This window comes from Leopardus geoffroyi, chromosome B3 (genome assembly GCF_018350155.1).
Source record: "Leopardus geoffroyi isolate Oge1 chromosome B3, O.geoffroyi_Oge1_pat1.0, whole genome shotgun sequence".
Lineage (NCBI taxonomy): Eukaryota > Metazoa > Chordata > Mammalia > Carnivora > Felidae > Leopardus > Leopardus geoffroyi.
Genome location: NC_059337.1, coordinates 102,296,589 through 102,317,960, shown reverse-complemented (window position 1 = coordinate 102,317,960; position 21,372 = coordinate 102,296,589). Strand labels below are relative to the sequence as shown.

At 47.3% G+C, this 21,372-nt stretch overlaps 1 protein-coding gene across 7 annotated transcripts in view; it reads right to left on the bottom strand.

The window, feature by feature from the left end:
* The window catches only part of SAMD4A (sterile alpha motif domain containing 4A), a 217,754-nt gene that overhangs the window by 13,522 nt on the left and 182,860 nt on the right, over positions 1-21,372 (bottom strand). For all 7 annotated transcript variants that reach the window (XM_045451020.1, XM_045451023.1, XM_045451024.1 and 4 more), the window contains 5 exons: positions 19,441-19,774; positions 16,604-16,689; positions 11,258-11,376; positions 6,529-6,730; positions 5,066-5,192 (listed from right to left, as the gene is read on the bottom strand). In XM_045451020.1, the coding sequence (XP_045306976.1) occupies positions 5,066-5,192; positions 6,529-6,730; positions 11,258-11,376; positions 16,604-16,689; positions 19,441-19,774 (868 nt within the window). The remainder of the gene's footprint in view (positions 1-5,065; positions 5,193-6,528; positions 6,731-11,257; positions 11,377-16,603; positions 16,690-19,440; positions 19,775-21,372) is intronic.

The following is a 21,372-nucleotide window of genomic DNA, read 5'->3' as shown; positions in this document are numbered from 1 at the left end:
AGAGCCTAGTGCTCAGGCCCAGAGTCAAGAAGATTCTGGAAGGGGGGCGCCTGGGTGGCTCAGTCGGTTAAGCATCCGACTCCGGCTCAGGTCATGATCTCACTGTACGTGAGTTCGAGCCCCGAGTTGGGCTCTGTGCTGACGACAGCTCGGAGCCTGGAGCCTATTTCAGATTCTGTGTCTCCCTCTCTCTGACCCTCCCCTGTTCATGCTCTGTCTCTCTCTGTCTCAAAAACAAATAAACATTAAAAAAACATTAGATTCTGGAAGGGAGCAGCCACCCATTCCTAATGAAGTGCTGCTGTTGGGTCCATCTGGGGGGGGGGGGGCGGGATGTGGCTTTTCTTTGGCAGAAACCAGCCATCTCAGCTGAGTGTCTGCTATGTGGCACCTATGGTGCAATTCTGCAGCTCTCTCCCAGTCCCTGAGGCTGAGGTAAACAGGCCAGTGTCTTTAGTACTTTATAATAATAAATGGAGTATTCTAGGAAAAATCTCTAGAATCCCAATTTTCCAATGATAGTTAAGACCACCTGTTGAATAACTAGGAAGGCTTCAAGTTAAGTGAGAAGTGGGATTGCTGGGAGGAGAGAAATCGGGGAGGTTGATGAGGATGGGACAGAGGATGGAGAAGTGGGATCTGGACTGGATAAAGGGAATAAGGAAGAAAGGGAAACAGGGAGTATGGGAACCAAGCAGAAAGGGGAGGGCAGTAACAGAAGGAAAAGAAATCAGTGTGGGCAGGGACACTGATCATTGCAGAGACAGTCGTGGCAGTCATGGTGGGTGACAGAGGAACAGGAGTAAGTCAGTCGCACACCCCTGAGACTGCTATGGGGAATGAAGCTTTTCTCTGGTGGCCTAATTCCTAAACCTGCAGAAGTTTGTGCTGTAGAAATCCTCTGGGACCCATACTTTCATGCAAAATGATGAGGAGAATATGGTATAAGACAATATTGTACTATCTTGCCCCAGATTGGACTCTCTGAGTTTAACTTTCAGACGCAGGAGAACACAGGCCCAGCTGGGTTCTTAGCTGTGATACAACTGATTCATTTACCAACCTCCCTATTATCTGCCAATCCTGAGCAGGACTGTTTGCCTTGGCTTACCAGAAGTCAGAGAGCAAATGTGCATCAGATACTTTAAGTGGGTCCCTGTTCTGGTCACTTCCTCTGCATGGCAGTCCTTTCCATTCCCCTAATGGACCTAGCGGGTGGATGGTAGTCTTCCTTTCCACACTCTTTCAAAAGGTAGTTCTCTGGAAGGAACCTGAAACTCCCACTGAAGAGGAGATGAATGGTAACAGCTTTGTGCACCGTGCTTCCAGGTGTGCATCATTCTGATTGTGGAAGAAATACAGTCACGAGCTGGTGCATAGGGGAGGTTTGCTATGGTGAACAGATACATCACATCATGAAATGCTGCCCTGTAAGGCCCCTTATTCATCTCCCATCTGGACAGTCGAGCACCAATGGTAGTTTGCACATGGTGTTGTGCAAGGGAAGGAAGAAATCCCCAGAATGTGGCTCTGTGAGGCTGCCTAACCTACCCTTCCCCATACTTTTCTTTTAAAGTTGACTTCTGGTCCCTCTGCCCTTTCTTGTCAGGCCCTCCAGATGGTTAGGAGCTTTGATGGCCTAGTGTCACATCAGGGCTGTTTGGAGATCCTCTCTGACTGGATCTCAAGGGTTGGCTGAGCCTGGGTCAGCAGGAAAGATCTGCTTCCAAGGTAAGGTAATCACTCTCCAAGCAATTTTCAAACGAATTTTCCAGTTTGGAAAACACCTTGCCTTTTGCGGAAACATGATGTCACTCACCAGGCACGACACTTGTTTTGAGCTCAAACAACCCCTCTGGTGAGTTTATCAGATCCCCTCCCCCTTGCTCTGAGAGGACCAGCTTAGTGCTTCTTACACCGGAGGCCATTGAGAGGCAGCAGTCACTTAACGGCTCTCCTGGTTTGTCCTGGGAAACATCTAAAATCTGTCTGTGTGGGAGTAAATTAAAAAGCCACCCTGACATGGCCTCCTAGGGGTCCACAAATCCTGTAGATCCAGGAAAGACGACATTATCTTGCAGATTCAAGCCAGGTGACTGATCGGTTGATGCAAAAGTTGGGGGCTTGTTCTAGCCCCCAGACTTTGGAGACATTTAAAGTCTTCCACCATTTTAATGGAAGTATTTAAGTTTACAGAATTGAAACTTCCTTAGAATGTATTATAGTTTCCAACATTTACCCATATGGTTTAAAATGGATGCTCTGAAGACCTCTAATGGCCAGGAGGAAGCCACTATGCTATACTGTAAACACAGTTTTCTAAGTATTTAATTTGGGGTTAATTATACATCTCTATTCCATTTTGTGTTCACTACTACTCCTACTTGTGTAAAGATGAAAGCCACTGGCTGCTTTTCAGATTTTGACTCCTTGATATGATACTTATAGTTTAGTCCCCCCCCCCCCCCCAGCCACCAGCCCCTAGATCCCTGCCTAGTTAACAAGGATGTGCTGCTCTGGGTGGAAGGGCCCAAGAGACTCCGTCTATCTAGGACAACTTCATCTGGGTCTGGCTATGGCAGTTAGATGGGCCTGCCCTGTGAAGGAGGCTGTCTCCTCAGTAAGAAGCAAGAATTCTGGTTATGACTTCTGGTCTTGAAAACCAGTGTCTGATCTGTAAGGGGCAGGGATGACCTTGGAGACTGAAGAGGAGCATCCCTCCGCCCATGACAGTGACTTTGTGCAGCCTCTGTTCCCTTTAGCCAGGGATCCTGAGCCATGGCTGTGCCCTGCCTCACCCTTCATGACCATTCCCAGGAAGAGCCGCCCAGCGTGGGCTGAGTGTGCTAGTCAGGACTTAGGAGTGGCTCCTGCCGAGTACTCACCAGTGTATTTGCAGTCAGGAAATCTGGAGTAGCCCTGTCCCCATGCCTTGGCTATTATTAGAAATGCCGGGGTTCATCAGACCCTTGCTGGAGGTGGGTTTGTAATGCTTATGCTAGAGGCTAATTTAATCCCCCCTTTCCAAAAAAGTCCTCAAGCAGTTTCTGGAATTCTAAGTCTAGCATACAAAGAACATTATTTAGAGACTTCTGGGTTAACTACCAGGAAAACTGAAAATCCTTGTAAGTGGCTGCCTCTGGGAGATGAGACTGTGGGCTGGGAGGGGGAGGGGAAAGGGGCAGTCACTTTTTCTTAAAAGCCCTCCTGTATTATTTGATTTTTTAACTATGGGAATAACAGGCTTCATGGGAAGAGCATGCAAATGATCTTAGGGTCATAGTTGCCCTGAGCATGAGCAAGCAGCTCACAACTGCTCTACAACAGCAGAGGGGAAACAAAAATGCAGGTGGGAGATCTGTATCTACAGACTCAAACAGTCTTCCTAGGGATGGCCCAACTCTTCCTGGTGGGCCTGGTCTTCCCAATTAAGACAGGGAGAATGTGGGGAAAAAGAGAGGACTGAGGACTTGGAAGAGAGCCAAAGGAAGGGATAAGAGCTTTAGAATGGAGCAAGGAGGCTACAAGTATATAGGGACTGAAGGAGAAGGAGAGTGGTCAGCTGTGCTAGGGCTCCTGTGAGGCTATGAGGTAGCTGGGCTGCAGTCCCAGGACTGAGGTCAGGATGAAAGATCTCCTTGTACCCAGCATGTCTCCCAATATTGTCTAGATTCTCTTATCGGGAATGGATTACACATGATTCTGCACCAAAACAGAGACTGGGACTAAATGACCCAGGGAGAAGACCTTCGGAGTCCCTAAATTTTATCAAATATTTCTTCCCAGGAAGTTATAAGTATCAAAACAGAGAAAAGGAGCTTTAAAACAAAAGTATGCAAAGAGGAGAGGTTCTAGAAGTCAAGAAGCAACCTCAAGCAAGCATCTGGACCGTCGTCCTTTCCTGACACACCTTACCTTGTGGTGGCTTCTCACCTCCCTTCCTCCTCAGTGTCTCCCCACCTCCTCGAGGCACACGCCTGCTCAAAATCTTCCATACATTCCTCACTGAGAATGGCTGGGGTCTGAGCTCCTTGGCCTTGGATTCAGAGCCCTCATCATCAGCTGTAATCCTTCCAGTTCCCTTGGTCTACTCTCTGCTACTTCAGTCTGACCCTTTGACTTAGCCACGGCTTCTGGAACTCACTGAGATAGTACAATTGCAGTCTTGCTCTCTTCACTCCTTCTGCCTGCAACTCCACCCTCCTCTTTCCACTTCACCCCCTGTCGCCTGAAGCTCAGCTCCAGTTCCAAGAAGCTTTCTTGCCCACCCAGGCCACAGTGACATTTCCTCTCCTTAAAGTTCTATAAGACTTACTGTACAGAGTGTGTCTACTGCCTAGGGTGGGTATTTTCCTATAGGTACAACACCCATTCCTGATTTTCCTGCCTAGAAGGTCACCTAGCTAGATATAGTAATTGCTTCTGTGGCTTTATAGGACTCATGGAGTCTTAAGAGGTCACTGTCTGCATAGATAAAGTGTGCAAGCAATTGTTGTCTGTGCATAATTCTGGCTACTCTGTTTTAGGAGGCTCATGGTGAGATGTGCAGCTGACTTGAAGTGCACCAAATTGCTCTTTAACCAAGTAAAGGGAAGATGGCTGGTCCAATAAGTCATGTTTGCAAGGCGCTCCCAAACCAGGGGAAGTCTCTTAGTGCTAATGCTGTCAAGTTTTCTCTTTCTCTGTCTCACTTCCTGCACATCCCCCCACGTATACACAAAGTACACACACACTACACATGGAACCCCTCCCAACTCCCCCAAATAGCCCTCCAGTGATAACTCTGGTTTAATCAATCTAGAAATATGACTAGTATCAAAAATATCCCCGTCATATTGCAACCGACTCTGGGGCTCCATGTGCTGGCTCCCAGCCAGCCAGCCGCTATTCATGCTGGCAAGGCACAGTTTAAAAAAGGAAAGGCTTCTATAAGCTCAAAAGAATGTGTGGTGACAGTCGAGGCTAAGCACTTTCCGGCTGGGTTCACAGGGGCATCTATTCTGGCGTCCTGGCCTCCCCTGTGTCAGGGGGAGGAGAGAGGGAGAGATCAAGTGCATGGACCTACCTGGCTGCTGGAACATCAGCATATTCTGTGGAGAAGTGTGCACAGGCAACGAGCGGGTCCTTTGGACTGAGCTGTGGGTGCGGCTTGGCATGCTGTTGCTGCCCCCAGGATTGGCAAACCAGAGGTTCTAATGAGAAATGCAAAAGGGGAACCATTAGTCCAGACAGGGGAGGGGGTGCAGAGCAGGGCTATCGGCCAGAATTCAAGAGGCAAATACCCTTGAAGAACTCTTTGCTAACTTCTGGAAAAAGGCTTGCAGGCTACCCATCTGCATATTTATAGAGAGGGGGTTTAGATTCCATTCATTTTTATCCCCCTCTCCAAGCCCCGGGCCTCTCTAAGCCCCAGCTTAATCTGGACAGCTCTCTCCCTTACTATCTCCAAAACTCTTTTTATCCCTTTTGTTGCCTTTGCTTTTCCTATCACTTTTTTCAGGGATGGGAAGAGTTCTATAAATGTTTGCAACGAAGAGCACAAACTATTTCAAGGCTCTCATTTGATTTTCCTTTTGAGATTCTTACAACTTACTACAAAGCGAGGGGGAGAAAAAAGAATCTTTCAGCTGGCAACGAGCTGGCACACTTAGCTTGCGTTTATTATCACGCGGGTGTCCTAGTGGTGACTTCCTCTTGAACTGATTTGGGGCTTCCCACAACAGTCAGATAGTGGGGCTCTCTCATACCTTGTCCTGTCCCCTGGGGCATAAATGCTGCCCATTTTGCCTGGAGCTGTTTTCCTGTTTTTAAACCAATCTGCCATCCCTAAGTTCCTCATGACAACCCAGGCCCACTTGTGTCCCTCTACTCCCAGCCGCAACCTGCAGAGCCCCACAGAGCTGGGCACACAGGTGCAATGCATTGGGTGGGGTAGGGAAACAGGACTTTGGGGTGAGGAGCTTTGGGACGGAAGTCAGCTCTATACCGCATAGCAAAGACCTCTGGACAGCCTGGCCTTGAATAGGCAGAGAATGTTCCAGCTCTCCCTCTGGTAGCCTCTCTTAGGCTCCTCTTTGGATTCTCCACCACAGCTGGGACTGTGACAAAGGAGCTATCTTCCATGAATAAAAAGGCTGAGAAAGCTCCTTAGATGCTCAGGCTCCTCTGGAACCCAGATCTGGGAGGTGTTGAGGTCTGCTGCGTCAGGTAAAGGAGCCAGGCAAATAAAAGATAGGTCTCGCAGTGCTTCCTCAAGGCCCCCATGTGCAGGGCCCACACAATTAAAGGTTAACGTGGTTATAGGGCGTCTTAAATAAATCCACATGAAGCCAAGTACAGCCATGTAATTGCTGTGTCTCCCAGAGAAACAGTGCAAACAGCTGGTTCCCTCCCAGCATAGGGCCACGTGTATCTCATTGTGGCCTTCCCTTGGCCTCTCCACTCACCTCGGGGGTCATGTGGGGGTAGGTCCTGAAGCCTCAGGCCCTGAGCCTGGCTGCCCACCCTTCTTCTTGGGGCAGAACAAACCTGTCTTCCTTGTTTCATGATGGCGGGGTTGGCTGTGGTGTTGCGCTGGGTGGAGCTGACAAATCCACTGGTACCCAAGAGGCCAAGGCGGGCAGAAGGGACGTTCCGGGAGGGGATCTGGTACTGGCGTGGGTTCCGTCTGCCCATACCACCGCCTACAGAGCTGGGTGTCGGGAGGGAGTTGGACTGCCCAAAGCCGCGACTGTGAGAGGGAACAGAGAAGAATGGGGAGACTGTCAGTCACCCTTAGCCCTTCCCAAACCCAGGTTGCCAGTGGGATGCCTCCTTGGAACCTGCCTACATTTTGACAGTTGTGAGGTCTATCTAGGGGCAGGGGGTGGTTCTGTGCCAGGAAAGGGCTATGATTAAAGTGACAGCTAAGAGACATCCGAGAGTGACTATCATGTGCACCATCCTGGGACTATCACGTTAATTCTTCAGTTCTCACGACAACCCTACGAAGTAGGTGCTCTATCCTCTGTTACAGCTGGAGAAATAAAACAGGAAGCTTAACAATTTTGCAGAGGTCACACAGACAGCAGGCGACAGCGCTGCGATATGTGCCTAGGAAGTTAACCAGGGTGCTCTTCAGCTTTCTTCCGTGCTGGATTCCAGGGCCCTGCGCACTCACGTGCCCATCAAGAAGCCACACAGCACAAAAGCAGCCGAGCCAGGATCAGTGCTCCTTCCGTCACATCCCAGTCTTTCTGATGTCTGTCTGTATGGCACACTTGGAGGGAGTAGCCAGTGAGCCCCACTTAGATGTAAGCTCCAAGAGAGAAAACATGGTGTCTGTCCTCATCAGTCCTGCATGTCCCATGCCTGAGTCAGCTCCTGGTAGAGCAAGTGCACGTTGAATGAACGAATGAATCTGTCATCATGATGCTTCTTCTCCCTGTGGAAAAGCTGACCCCACATCTGGGGCTCTGACTCCCAGGTTGAGAGTAGGGAAGGGGAACAGAGATGATGATGTTTGCAAGTGCTCCAGACCTAGGATGCTGACAGCTCCCCACTCCACAGACCCTTCCTGCAGAAAGATCGGGAGGTTGCGTGCTTTCCCACATGGACCTACGTAGGCTGCCAGGGACCCCTGGCATTGCACTCGGATGCTGTACTCCCATTGCTCCAGTGACCTCAGCGCCCAAGAACTCATCCTCTCCAACAATGCCTCAGGTTCTGGGAGGGTACACAGCAGCCAGCAGGGTTTCAGGAACCAGCACATTCCTTCCAAGGAGAGTCAGCTTTAGTCATTCACTGGTGTTTAACTCACAGTGCTTTACCTCCAACAGCCACAAGATGGAACAGACTTGCTTTCCCAGCCACACAGGGGAGGTCTGTACCAAACCTGTGAGGAGACTCCAGGAGACAGGGCTGACGTAGTTTAACCAGTTGAAGATGATTGGGGGCAGGGGTGCTGTAAAACAGTCATTTCCTGAGAAAGGGTTGTGGGGGGTGGAGAGGGGCATCTAAGCCATCAGCACTGTTAATCTCAGAGAATGTTTTCTCTTCTTCCCAGAATGCCTAAATTTCCAAGGGGGAAAGGGGGTGCGGAAGAGAATTCCACGGGTGAGCTGGCTGCAACTGGTTTCTGGACTTGTGTCTTTCCACTTCCAGGTTTTTGTGGCCAAGGAAAGGATTCCTGATTTCTGTCAGGGGCTCATCTGTGTGTGGTAAGAAGGACACTCATGGGTTCTACGTACCTAGCTCATCTTTTCCCACCTCCTTCTTTTTACTAGCATTACAATTTTTTGGTTTGAAAGAAGAAATTTGGGCCAGGAGGGGATAAAAGTAATTTCACGTGATCTAGGAGACCTCTTTTGAGAAGGATAGTCTGAGATCCATGACAAGTGGAAACAAGGATCAAATGGTTTTTTGTTTTTTTTTTTAACTATGAAGACTAGTCCTTTGGTTTTTAGAGTTGGAATATTGGCCACCTGGTAGATGATTCAGTATTCTAAGACTTCTCCTTATTTAGTGCAGATAGCTTTTTTGCTCATTTTCCTTTTCGGTTGGATTTTTAAAAAGCTATTTCATATGCAAAATACAGTAGTCAGTGAGTGATGCTAAAATGATTTGTGCTTCCAGGAAGGGCAAGACTATATTCTTGAGCAATGTGGGCAGAGGATTCTGCTATGGGACACTTGGTCACTGAAGACAGGAGGGCTCTAAGGACTCCTAAAGTTAGGATGCATGAGTTGGGCTGTATGCAGCAGGTAGAGCCCAGAAAATTTTGGGGTCAGGATAGATGAGGGGGCAGTATTTGGATAGGCTACCTTTCCAATGTCTGTGGGGCCCTACTGTGACATACTTAGTTGGTTATTACAAAGCCAGAGTTGTTGAGGGTTGCCACTTCTGGCAACCAGAGTCAGTGCTTAGGTTACTTAAGACCACTAGGCTTAATGACATAATCATTCTCTCTGGGGAGAGAACCAAGTGACACAAGTAAGTTTTCATTCCTTATCCTTTTTTTTTTAACATATTTTTTAAAATTTTTACTTATTTTTGAGAGAAAGAGAGTGTGAGCAGGGGAGGAGCAGAGAGAGGGAGACACAGAATCTGAAGCAGGCTCTAGGCTCTGAGTTGTCAGCACAGAGCCCAATACAGGGCTTGAACTCATGGACCGCGAGATCATGATCTGAGCTGAAGTCGGATGCTTTAACTGACTGAGCCACCCAGGCACCCCTCATTCCTTATTCTTTTACTCTGCCCACCTCTGCTTTCCTAAATCTGACCATCTGATTTCATTACGTTGAAATGCGTGAAAAGACTGAGAAAATAACATTAATAAGAACAAACTAATTGGGGATTTGTGATAATTCATGCAGGGGCTGGGCTGCAGTTACCTTTGTACTATGGGAGGAACAGGTCTTCAAAGCAAATTAATAGGATAAAAAGTTCTCATTAATAGCATAAAAAGGGGTAATATAAATGAGAACAAATTATTTTCTAGAGCCTTAGCAACTTCCAATTGAACATCCACAATTGATGACTGAATTTATTCTTATCAATAAAAACAGGTCCATCAAGATTCCAATATGGCAAACCTTGGGTAGCCCAAGACAAACGTTAGTTAATAACACTCTGGAGAGGTCAGGTTTAATGGGAACTCTCATATGGACCAAGGACAAAGCAGAGCAGACAGAGGCAGGGGATGACAGTCTTGAGAGAAGCAAAGAGCTTAAAATCTCTATCTTTATCTTTATCCTCTAAAGTCCTTCTTCTCCTTGGAACTTGTTTCCTGAGGGCTTGGTGTTGGCAAGAGGGTCTGGAACCTCATCCTCTCGCTTGAGAGAGATGCACTGTTGCCCTTATAAGGAGAGCGAGCCTGGGAAGGGGGTAGTCCCTGAGATGGGAGGCCTATAAGCAGGCCTTGCCTTTTACCTGGGCCCCTGGCAATCCTCAGGGTGCACAGGTGGTCCAGTCCATCCCACCAGGAAGGGCAACCCCAGAGAGCTTGGAGACAGGGAACTGCCATAAAGAGGGCTGCTCTTCCTGACTGTTTTTTCTACACATCAGCTGGAGTCTGTGAGAGCTGCCTGGCATGTGGCATGTACAATGGTTAAGAGCACTGACTCTGCAGCTGGTGCTGGCTTGCCTGGTCCAAATCCTGGATACCACTGCCTACAGACTCCTCTGTAAATTGAAGTTAATAATAGCAACTCTACCTCATATGGTTGTTGCAAGGATTATATGTATTAATATTCCTAAAATGCTTAGATACCACTTGGCACATAGTACTAAATGTTTGTTTAATAAATAACGGTGTTATATATGCTAGAATATGATAACACTTCAATTTTTACATTACTCTTTAATGAAAGGTTTTCATAAATCCCAACTATCCTTATCTCCCTTAAATAATGTGAAATAGTGATGTTTTAAGGCACACTTATGCAAATAAATGCCAAAAATTTTTAACAACACAGGGCTTCTCTATATACACGAAGAAATTAATTCAGAACTTTTTAGGTACAAGTGAAAAAATTATCTGCTCATGTTTAAAAATGTACAATAGAAAGTTGATTTTTCAGGATGTTTGTACATCAGTCTTTTGTCTTCCCCCAACTCCCTGTCATTGTTGAAGGCTTTACCCCACACCCCCTTGATTCTTCCCCTGGATTGTCACTGTAATTCACCTTTAATATGCAATTGGATTCTTTAATTTAAAACCAGATTAAGGTAATGGGTGCTAAAGTACAACGAGGCTTATTTTTAACTGCATCCAAGAAGCTGAAGTACTATGAAAAATCAAGAGTGGTACTGCTCCACTCTTAGATTGCAGCTCAGACCAAAATAGACCAGCACTGGGCTCTTCACCCTGCCACCAACTATAATTAGCTAGTCTGCAGCTAGAAGGAAGAAAAAATGAGACTACCTTGTAAGGTGCTAATAGAACCCATTTTTGTCCTTTCAGGGCCCCCTCTTGTGGATCAACCACCAGTTGTTTTGTGGGCATTCATTAAATCATACCCATCCCCTCTGGACTAATACCGTCATTTTGATCATGTAAACTGAGTTACAAAAGATCATGTTCAGTTCTTTTTCTGGGCATGCTTTCTCTCCATAGCCTTTTCCCAACCCCGTCTGTTTAAAGGATCTCCAGTTCCCCACAGGGCATCCTTGTGGACAAGGAATGATGATGCCTGCCATAGTCCTGCCCAGGAACCCAGGCAGGCAGTGAAACACCAGGGAACCACCGTGCATTAAGAAGAACAAAATCCCAACATACTTTCTTTGCTGTCGATATCCTGATATGTCTAGAAGGGTTTTCCGAGGGAAAGACCGAAAGAGCTTCTGCACCTGCTGTTTCCATGACAACAATCTTTTTTTCTGAGTCTCTGTAAATGCCTGCAAAAACAAACAGGACTTTTTAATGGGTGGCGCAGCCTGGCATTAGAGGGAGAAACATGCAATTAATAGGGGGAACATCGGAGTCTCTGGCAGTTGCCTTTTCTTCACCTGCTCCCTACTTGATCCAAATGGCAGTCAGTTTCACTTGGGAGCCACCTGTACCGACAATTCAAGTTATTTGACATTGGAGGTGCCTGGTAAAGTACATGCATTAAGCTTCTGACAACCCTTGTTTTTGGTTGCATTTCTGGCAGATCCATACTCACTTTCCCCTTCCTCCTGACTCTACTCTGGACTCTACAGATTAACCAAGAATGAATTGCAAAATGGACTGTTGAATACTCTGGCTTTTGCAGGCCCCCTATGTGTTCATAATCAATGGAAATGCTAAACCACTTCAAAAATCAATCTGCTTGATGGTGTGTGGTCACCCTGGAGTGGTCTTCAGGGTTTCAGAAAATGGAAGAATAGTCTCTGCTATGTTATACTATACTATACTATACTATACTATACTATACATCAAGGATATGTGCACTGGGGGTTTTATAGGGCATGGGGCTTTGCTGAGAAATCTCCAGTTAAAGGATCCTGTGCCCTACAAAACCCCAGTGCACCAATCCTGACCTAAATTTTGCCTAAAGTTTAGGAAAATCGGTAGATCTGATGCCTTCTCAAATCCTTTTTAGTAAAATTGGCATTGAGGGGGTGTTTTGCCTGCTTCATAACACACTGACATCTGTATTATGCCTTCTTTTGTGTATGCTGAAGTCCAGGGAAAGACTTTATAGGGGTTATGAGTCCCCAAAGCAGAGACACTCAAATCTCTGTTATATTAGAATCCCTCAAGAAGACCTACACCCCTTCCCACATACCTAGAGCCTGATATAAGAGATCTGGAGAGGAGTCCAGGTGATGTTTGCAACAAGTGCCCTGGTAATTCTGCTGCAGATGGAACACAGACATTTGGCATTCTAGATGGTTTGAGGACCCTACGTGCAATATAGAAATCCCCTGGTGGGAGACTAGAAGGGTGACCCACACCCTGTGGGAGACCCATCAGCTTTGACTGATTAGCAGTAACAATGATGGAGATAACATACCCATGTACTTTTGTCAATAAGACAGAAAATCCTTTAAGTAGCAATAAACTATTACTTAGAGTAACAGACTATATGACTACTTTCCATAAAGGAAACTGATTCCTTAAACAGAGAAAAAAAATGACAGCTTAATTTTCTCCAGATGACATTTAATCTTTAAGGACCTAAACACAGGGGAGCTATGTGAACAAAAAAGCAAAAAGATGTTAGTTATATTGCGAAAAAAATTATTGACTTGCAAACCCCTTCCTGCTGGATGACCTTAGCCAGACACATTTAAGGATATCCACTAAAGGAGGTCTACCCAACCCAGAGATTCCATGCCTCATTAAAGAGGTGCAGACACTGCTTAAGGTACATGGTAGGATGGTCTCATGGTTACAAGGTAAGGACATGGTTCTACTCTGTGGTCCCTTCTCATTTGTTGGTAGTGCTTGGTGAGTGTCAACCTATACATGAATGTCTGAAAACTTGAAAGGCAAGCATCGCTGCTAGACTAATAAAGGGATGGATAGATTCTCCTTCTGACTGGCTTATTCTGCCAAAGTTTGAGAACACAGGATGCAGGTGCACTGATCAAGATGACTTGGGGAGGAGAGTCCAGCCCAGTTGGTTGGAGGAAGGCTCTGGATGGATACGGACAGGGTTTGAATCCCTGCATACCCTTATGCGAGTTCCTTTACCTGAGACTCGGTTCCTTCTAAAAACCGTGGATAATAATATCTCCCTCAAAAAGACGTAAGGATTAAATGAGACAACACATGAAATGCAATTAGAATACTTAGAACATACCTGACTGTTAGTAATGGTTCAATAACTGCTGCTCATAGATACTCTAGCCAGGGTTTTTTTGGTTGTGCAAACCAGCCCTTTGGTGGTGGTGTATGAATGTTCGTCACATATGGTATTTAGCAATCACCTTTAGCCCCCAACAAATGATTTCAAGTTGTCAAAACTGTAATACCGAGCTGGTCTAGGGCCAGCCTAAAGGACAGCTGGCCTGAGTTTCCAAGTGACAAAGGAGGAAATGGCTTACTTTACAGACATGCATTCAAAGTGCTTCCAAGGACATTTCCAAGAAGGTGGAAATGTTTATATCCCACCCCCCGGCCCCAGAGAGGTCAGCTCATTCATTCAACACTGGCACCAGGCTCATTTAGTTCTGGGTTGCAGATAGAATCAAGCCCCTTAGCCATGCTGAGTGAGTGTGGTGGCCACTTCTCAGTCCTGGAGGCTGCAGCTGGGAGGCACAGAGAGGAGCCGGGTCATGGCTGGCAATGAGCGATTTCCAGAAGCTGGTCTCTGTGTGTGTGTGTGTGTCTGCAAAGTAGCACTCTATCATGGGAGCTCCACTGTCAACTGGGATGGCTGACACATGACCTCAGCCATTCCACTGGCAGCTCTGGGTTGGGCTGGTAGCAGCTTCCTCAGGGACTGGAGGGGAAGGAACCTCCATAGTACAGATTGACATAGCCAGTCAGCCACTTCCGAGTCCTGTGTCACGATCAGGGCCAAACCAATGAGTCTGTATGGAAGAAGATGGCTAGGGTGTGCCCCACAGTTTTTGTGGCGGGATTAAAAAAATGCTCATAAAAGGGGCAAGAACTCCTCTCTGCAGAACCTCCTGGAGATGGTGAGGAGGCAAGAAGCCAGGGATTATAATGCAGCAAAGTAGTCTCAGAAATGAAATTCAGAACTTTCCTGTCCTCCCTTCTGTTACTCTAGGGAGTTGGTCCCTTTGTCCCTGGGAGGAAGGAAAGTGTCTAGGTTTGGTCAACATCCTATCCAGTCAGGTAAGGAATAGCACATTCGGGCTGTGAAAGGGAGTCCTGTTTCGTGGAGCCCAGGTATAAACCTCAGCCAGGATGGAGACTGCGTGCTTCGACAGGGCCTCACAGGGAGGAGGTGTTCTGCCCAACAGAATAACCCAAGCCTGTGGAAAATTATTCAGACACGTTTCCTCTTTCTTGAACTAAAATAATAATAAAAGGTCTTGCACAGCATTTTCCCTTCCAAAGCAGAGTACAGTCCTCTCCATCCGGACATGAATTCAGGCGAGCAGACATAGCATAAGCCCCTTTCTGCCTGTGACTCCCACCAGCCACAGGTCCCTCTCCTGCAGTCGAGGCCTCTTGCCAGTAGATGAGTCCACATGGTACCATCTTTGCATTTAATCACTTGGGCAGGCAGGGAGAAAAAAAACTAGGCATTTTCTAAATATTCTAAGGAAATGGAAAAGAGAGCCAGGCTGCGCAAGGAGGGCATGCACAGTGGCAGGAAAGTGAGAAGCATCAGGCCACAGCTTTGGGGCTGGTGGAGACCAATTAGGAAGCTTGTGCACTGTCCAACAGAGGCAGCTGGAGGGCTCATTATTTTGTCTTGCGGGCTCAGCAGACTTGAGGCAAGATGGAAAGTAACTTGTAACTTTTACAAGTATCCTGAAGGTTTGGTGTGAGTGTGGGCATGGCAGAGGATGCAAGGTTCTAGTTCCTTTATATAAATTTAAATCCTCCCCTTATCAGTCCCCCCCAAACCCACTCCAAACACTCCCTCCCCCCCCCCCCCCCCCCCCCCCCCCCCCCCAGTAAGACACAGAGCTCTCCAAATGCTGTTCTTTCTGCCTGGAGCACTCCCACCTACTTAGGTGAGTCTTTACCACCAAGACCCCAGCTTGCCTTTCAGACCTAGCTTGGGGACAGTTCCTCTGAGGAAAAGCCATTTCCGGTTCTGGATTTGGTGGCCTCACTCCTCATCTGGGCTCCATAGGATGCCAGGACAGCCTTATCCTCATGTATGTGATGACCTGGTTTCCTTTTGTCTCCCCTGCTACCCTCGTACCATAAGCTACATAGGGATGGGGTCTGGGTGCTTAATAAAGATCTGTGGACTGAATGAGTTCTAAAATTCTTCAACAGGTTCTTGCCTTCTTTTCTTCCTGTTGCTTTTTGCTGGCCAAAACAAGTAGGGTGTCAGGATTGCACATAGCAAAGAGTGAGTTGGGGATTGCGGAGAGGGACACAAGAATTTGCACTGCTGAGAGAGGAAATAGCAAAAAGGAGAGTTTAGGGGACACTGTGGGTCAGTGGCTGGGAAGGACACCCAGAAGGAGACCATAATCTGCACGTGACGGGTGGGGGGGAGTCAGACTGCAGAAGGGTGGGGGCCCAGGGAACTGGCCTTTGACAGATGGGTCTGTGTGGCAGCTGGCAGGATGAGGGCAGTGTGAGTGGGGCAGTGGGTAAGGGGGACAGACCTCTGTGCCAGGTGTCTCCCTTCACTGGGGCCCACTGCACTTCTGGGGCTCTGGCTGCTAACCTGGCAAAGGTGAGGAGACTTGGGGGCCTTTGCCATCTTATTGTAACGTTAAAGTCCCAAAGAAAGACCTCAGTGCTAAGTTTTTCCAAAGCCTACACTGTGACTCTTGTCTCTATGACTCTTTGAGGGGGTGCTCCCAAGAAGCTACTGGAGTCTTGGGTCCGAGACACAATCCCCTGTCCCCACATGGGCCTCAGGGCAGCTGCCAGGGCAGGTGGCTGCTCCGGCCCAGCAGTGTCCAGGACCCGGTCTGCTCCATCAGGAAGATTGCACTTGCACTGAGTCTAATGGGAACACCTCCAGCCGGCCGCAGTCCTCCTTCAAAAGGACATGTGGCTCAACACAATTCCTATAAAAATCACAAATCAGACCACACACAAACACATGATTGTTTTTTTTTTTTTTTTTGCACACTCTCTCACCCTCCCTCAACTTTCCCTGAGCCAAAAGACAAAATGTTTCAACACAAAATTTTAAAAGGACTTGAAAACGCCAAAACTAGGTGGCAGGGTTGAGTGTTAACCACCTCAGGCTCGGCCACTCAGGGATTCTTCCAGAGCCAGAAGTTTCTCTCAGGCATTCACCCTTACATCGGAGCTCAGTCTAGATGAATCTCGACACCAAAGTCACATACAGGCTGTGCTTAGGTTTGAAGCCACCATAGCTGGGTTCTGCCCAGGCTATGATTAATGCCTGTCTACCCTTCAAAAACAAGTTGTTGGGAGACCCAAGTGATCACATCACAGAAACTCTGAGAACCATTTCTAAGCAATGAGAAAAACAGTTTTGTGAAATCCATTACTACTCACCTCATGAATTAGACACTTGTCTATGAGCTGTAAATAGGAACTTATATTTTCCTCATCAGGTCTGGAGACCAAGAGCTGTGTGCACACTGTGAATTAAAAAAAAAATAGAAAAGATGAATTAGAAACATGCATACCCATTCTAACCTCGGAGATCTGTCTCTGATTTCCTTTCAGGACCAATATTTTGAGAGGTATGTGTGCCTGTGGCTTTACGTAAGGTTCACAAAAAAGGCCAGGAGGCTCCTCATTCCACTGAAGTCAAAGGCTTGGTCACCACAGGAGCCCTCGCTTTGAGAAGCCCCTTCGCTTAATTCCAGGCATACCATTCTATATTAAGCCTTCTGCAATCCAGCCTGAGACACTCTGGGAGAAGAATTCAGCCGTGTCCTGAGCTCTATCTTTGAAAGAGGGTCCTTTGGAGAAGAGAGTTCAAAGGCATCAAAGACCATCAACGTTCTCAGAAAGCAGTCTTCATAATTTGATGAATGAACTGTGCGCCTCATTTGGAGGAATGAGTCTGGCACATCTTTTAGGACATGAGGTGTGTGGGCACACACATGGGCAGGAGCCCGCTACTCCTTCATTGGAGGGTTATTTTCTCAAAGTGGTAACACACCTTTATACACACACAAGTTCACCTACACACTCAAGAAACTGAAGCAATAAGACCGAGCAGAGTCAGTCAGCAAGGAGAGTGCACACCCCCACTGGGATTCTCATGACCCCGATATCATAGCCCATTCTAATTTCATCCTAGAGGCAGTGATGCTCTGATTTTGATGGGGGTGTTTAGAAGGCTGCGGTAGAGGTGGTTGGACAAAAGATGTCAGAAGTGCAAATGCCTCGCACTCAAGTAGACCAAGCTTGAAACCTGGGCGTAATGATTCCTTTCTCTTCCTAATCCTGAATAACCAGTGTGTCACAGAATCCCACTTATATCATGTCTTTGCACATAGATTTTCAGTACAGCATTGTTTGTAACAACAAAAACTTGAAAACCACCTCAGTGTCCATTAACTGGGGTCCTGTTAAATTATACTTTTTGCATATAGTGGAACAGTATGCAATGTTTAAAAAAGAATAGGGTGGTGATATCGTATGGATAGAAATATTAAAAGTATATAATGTAGGAAAAACTAGCTGCAGAAAAATGTATAAACAACACCTGTTTGTGTGTGAAAAGGATTCTCATGTGCTTGTATACGATTAGTACAAAGTTCCTGAAGGGATATTCTAAACCTGTTTATAGCAGTCACCTCTGCAGAGGAAGATGGCAGGGCTTGGGGGACAGGTTATTTTTCACTTTCCATCATTTTGTTTAGTTTTGATTTTTTATGTTGAGCATGGATTTATAATTTATTTGAAAGTAGCTAAACTGTAACAAGTAGCCATGCCAGAGAAGTTCGGGTCTCCAAGCCCACCAGGGGTTACACTCAGGTATCCACTCCCACATGTATCTTTACCCAGGGGGTCATCTGTTCTAATCCCACACTGTGAAGAGCCCCCATCGGGGGTGGGAGGTTGGGAGGTAGAGAGAGCTAGGAGGTGAGTGGGAGGAGACCAGGGACCCACCCTGGCCATCTCAGCTCAAAGGGATGATACAAGTCTCCTCTGAACCAGATTCCTATGGAGGTAAGTCTTTTTTTTTTTTTTTTTTTTTAGGATGTGGGCACATGGGAAGTTTCTCACTGCACCTCTAAGACTCAGGTGTCCATTTCTTTTGGTAAGAACTTGTTTTCTTTAAAATGATCTGGGGGCGCCTGGGTGGCTCAGTCGGTTAAGCATCCGACTTCGGCTCAGGTCATAATCTCACGGTCCGTGGGTTCGAGCCCCGTGTCGGGCTCTGTGCTGACAGCTCAGAGCCTGGAGCCTGTTTCAGATTCTGTGTCTCCCTCTTTCTCTGACCCTCCCCTGCTCATGCTCTGTCTCTCTCTGTCTCAAAAATAAATAAATGTTAAAAAAATTAAAAAAAATAAAATAAAATGATCTGAAATATTGGACAATAAAGAAGAAAAAATTGTTTCTTCTTCCCAAAGGAAAAGTACTAGCATTCATTGAGTTTTTTTTTTTTTTTTTTTTTAATTTTTTTTTTTTTTTTCAACGTTTATTTATTTTTGGGACAGAGAGAGACAGAGCATGAACGGGGGAGGGGCAGAGAGAGAGGGAGACACAGAATCGGAAGCAGGCTCCAGGCTCTGAGCCATCAGCCCAGAGCCTGATGCGGGGCTCGAACTCACGGACCGCGAGATCGTGACCTGGCCGAAGTCGGACGCTCAACCGACTGCGCCACCCAGGCGCCCCTCATTGCGTTTTTAAAATAATCACACTTTCTTGTGGGACACCCCGTGTAAGCGCAAATTATTCTAGCACCGGACCTTTCAAAGATAATCACGTAGTCACTGTGCCACGCATGGGGGAGGTAGAAAGAGTGCTCCTACCCAAAGAATCACATGAGAATTCAGTCTGCCCTCCACAGATAGGCACACAGCATGGCTATGGTGCCTTCAAAGAGTAGTCTGTATTAAGGGAAGGGCTGGCTTCCTTCCGCCCGCAGGCCCAGAGGCCCAATGAACACTCACTCTGCTAGGAGGGCCCAGCTTTGAGGGAGTGGAAGAGAAAAGGAGACAGGGTTAAGGAAGAGGCCTCTGGGGGTCAGAGAGATTGGAGTTCAGTTCCAAATGACCACTTTTGAGCCTCACTCTCCTCATCTGTAAATGGGCTAATGGCATCTACCCTGACAGGTTTATCCAGCACCCTGGGGAAGCTCCTCAGGAACCAGGAGCTCTGATTAGTGGTGTTGAGAGAACAATGGCGGAGGTGGGAGAATCAGGCTCTACCTTTCCCCATGACACGTGTGAACTGCCCAGGGAGATCCCCCTCCGGCAGGGGGGCGACGGCCAGCTCCCCATCACAGCTACTCAGCTGGTGTGGCTGGAGCCCACCGCTGGCCCCAGCGGAGGCGGTGGCTGTGGCACCAGTGGCTGCGGCACTGTCTTTGCAGTCAGGGGTCTGGCCCTCAGGGCCCATCAGTGAGGGCGGGTGGGGGGCCTGGGGCTCCCGGCGGCAAGCCTCGGGGGTGGTGCTTGGGGAGCTGTAGGCCTTGATGGGAGTCAGGATCATCTGGTGCAGCTCCTGGAGCGGGATGCGCAGGTTGCCCCCTTCGATGATGTCCTGGACAGCCAGAGGGAGAAGACTTTGGTTAGGGTCAGCACTGGGGGTGGCTGGGTGACGTCTCCCTCCCCCTGCCCGGAGCTATTCCCAGGCGGGACTCACAGCTGCTGGCCCCTTCATCCCAACAGTCTTCGGAAATGCAGCCATTTTATCATTCTATTATTAGCCCGGTAGAAAACTTGGCAAAATACAGATATGCATAGTGAGGAAAATATACATCACCTGAAAATCCCACCATCTAGAGGTGATCACTAAAACGATTTTGTACATTTCCTTCCCTGGCTTCCTCAGTGAATTTCTATAAAAAGCATTTATATATTTTACATGCACACACTTTAGAAGCTGTATAATAAAGCTGGGTCATGTGGTAACTTCCTGTCCTGTGTAGGATGAAGGGACCTGCTCGTTCACACCCTCAGCCCACGACACAGGCACCACAGGGCAGTAGTTAAGAATACAGACTCTAGGAGGGTGCCTGGATGGCTCAGTCCGTTAAGTGTCTGAGCTCACTCAGATCATGATCTCAAGGTGTTTGGGATCGAGCCCCACCTTGGGCTCTGCCCTAACGGTGCAGAGACTGCTAGAGATTCTCTCTCTCTCTCTCTCTCTCTGCCCCTCCCCTGCTGGCTCTCTCCCTCTCTCTCAAAACAAGTAAAATTTCAAAGAATACAGACTCTAGGACAGATGCTGGGGTTCAAATTCTGACACTACTGTATGACCTTGGGTAAACAACTTAACCTCCCTGTGCCTATTTCTGTGTATAAAATAAAGATAACATCTGCCTCAATGGGTGGTTGTGAGGATGTTAATATCTGTAAAGCTGCAGGTCAGGGTCAGGTTCCCATGTCATGTGCTTCTTTGTTAATAGGTATGTGTCGAGTGCTGTGATGAACTGGGCACTGTCCTAGGCAAGAGGTTACGGGGGGAAGAGTCTTTGTGGTTCCCTTGGGGAGTTTACAACCCACCCTGAGATGAACATACTGCGCTAGGGTGCAGGCCAGGGTGGCTGTGAAGGGAGGCTGTCTGAGGGGGTGATGTTGGACTGGGAACCCAAATGAATGTGGGCGTGAGGACCCTGGGAAAGCGTGCCCCATGCAGAGGGCATGGTGAAGGCAGAGACTCTGAGGTGGGGGCATGCCAGGGTGTGTGAGGACTAGCAAGGAGGTAGAACAGGATGGGGAGAGGAGAGGGTGGGGAATGAGGTTTCTACTGGGGCCTGAGCATGGAGGCAAGGAAGCTGGGAGTTTTTCCAAATGAGAAGAGACATCAGGGGAAGTTTTGAGCAAGGGAGTGACATGTTGTTGAAGTTTCATTCTGGAGAGAAATATGTACAATATATGTGTATACAATACAGTTGACTCTTGAACAACATGAGTTTGAACTGTGTGTGTCCACTTACATGCGGATTTTTCCGATAAATATAGTACAGTGTTGAGAATTTACTGATGATTTTCTTAGCATTTTCTATTCTGTAGCTGACTTTATTATAGGAATACAGAATATAACATATATAGCGTACAATATATCTTCAGTAAGGCTTCCGGTCAACAGTAGGCTATTAGTAGTTCAGTTTTTGGGGAGTCAGAAGTTACACATGG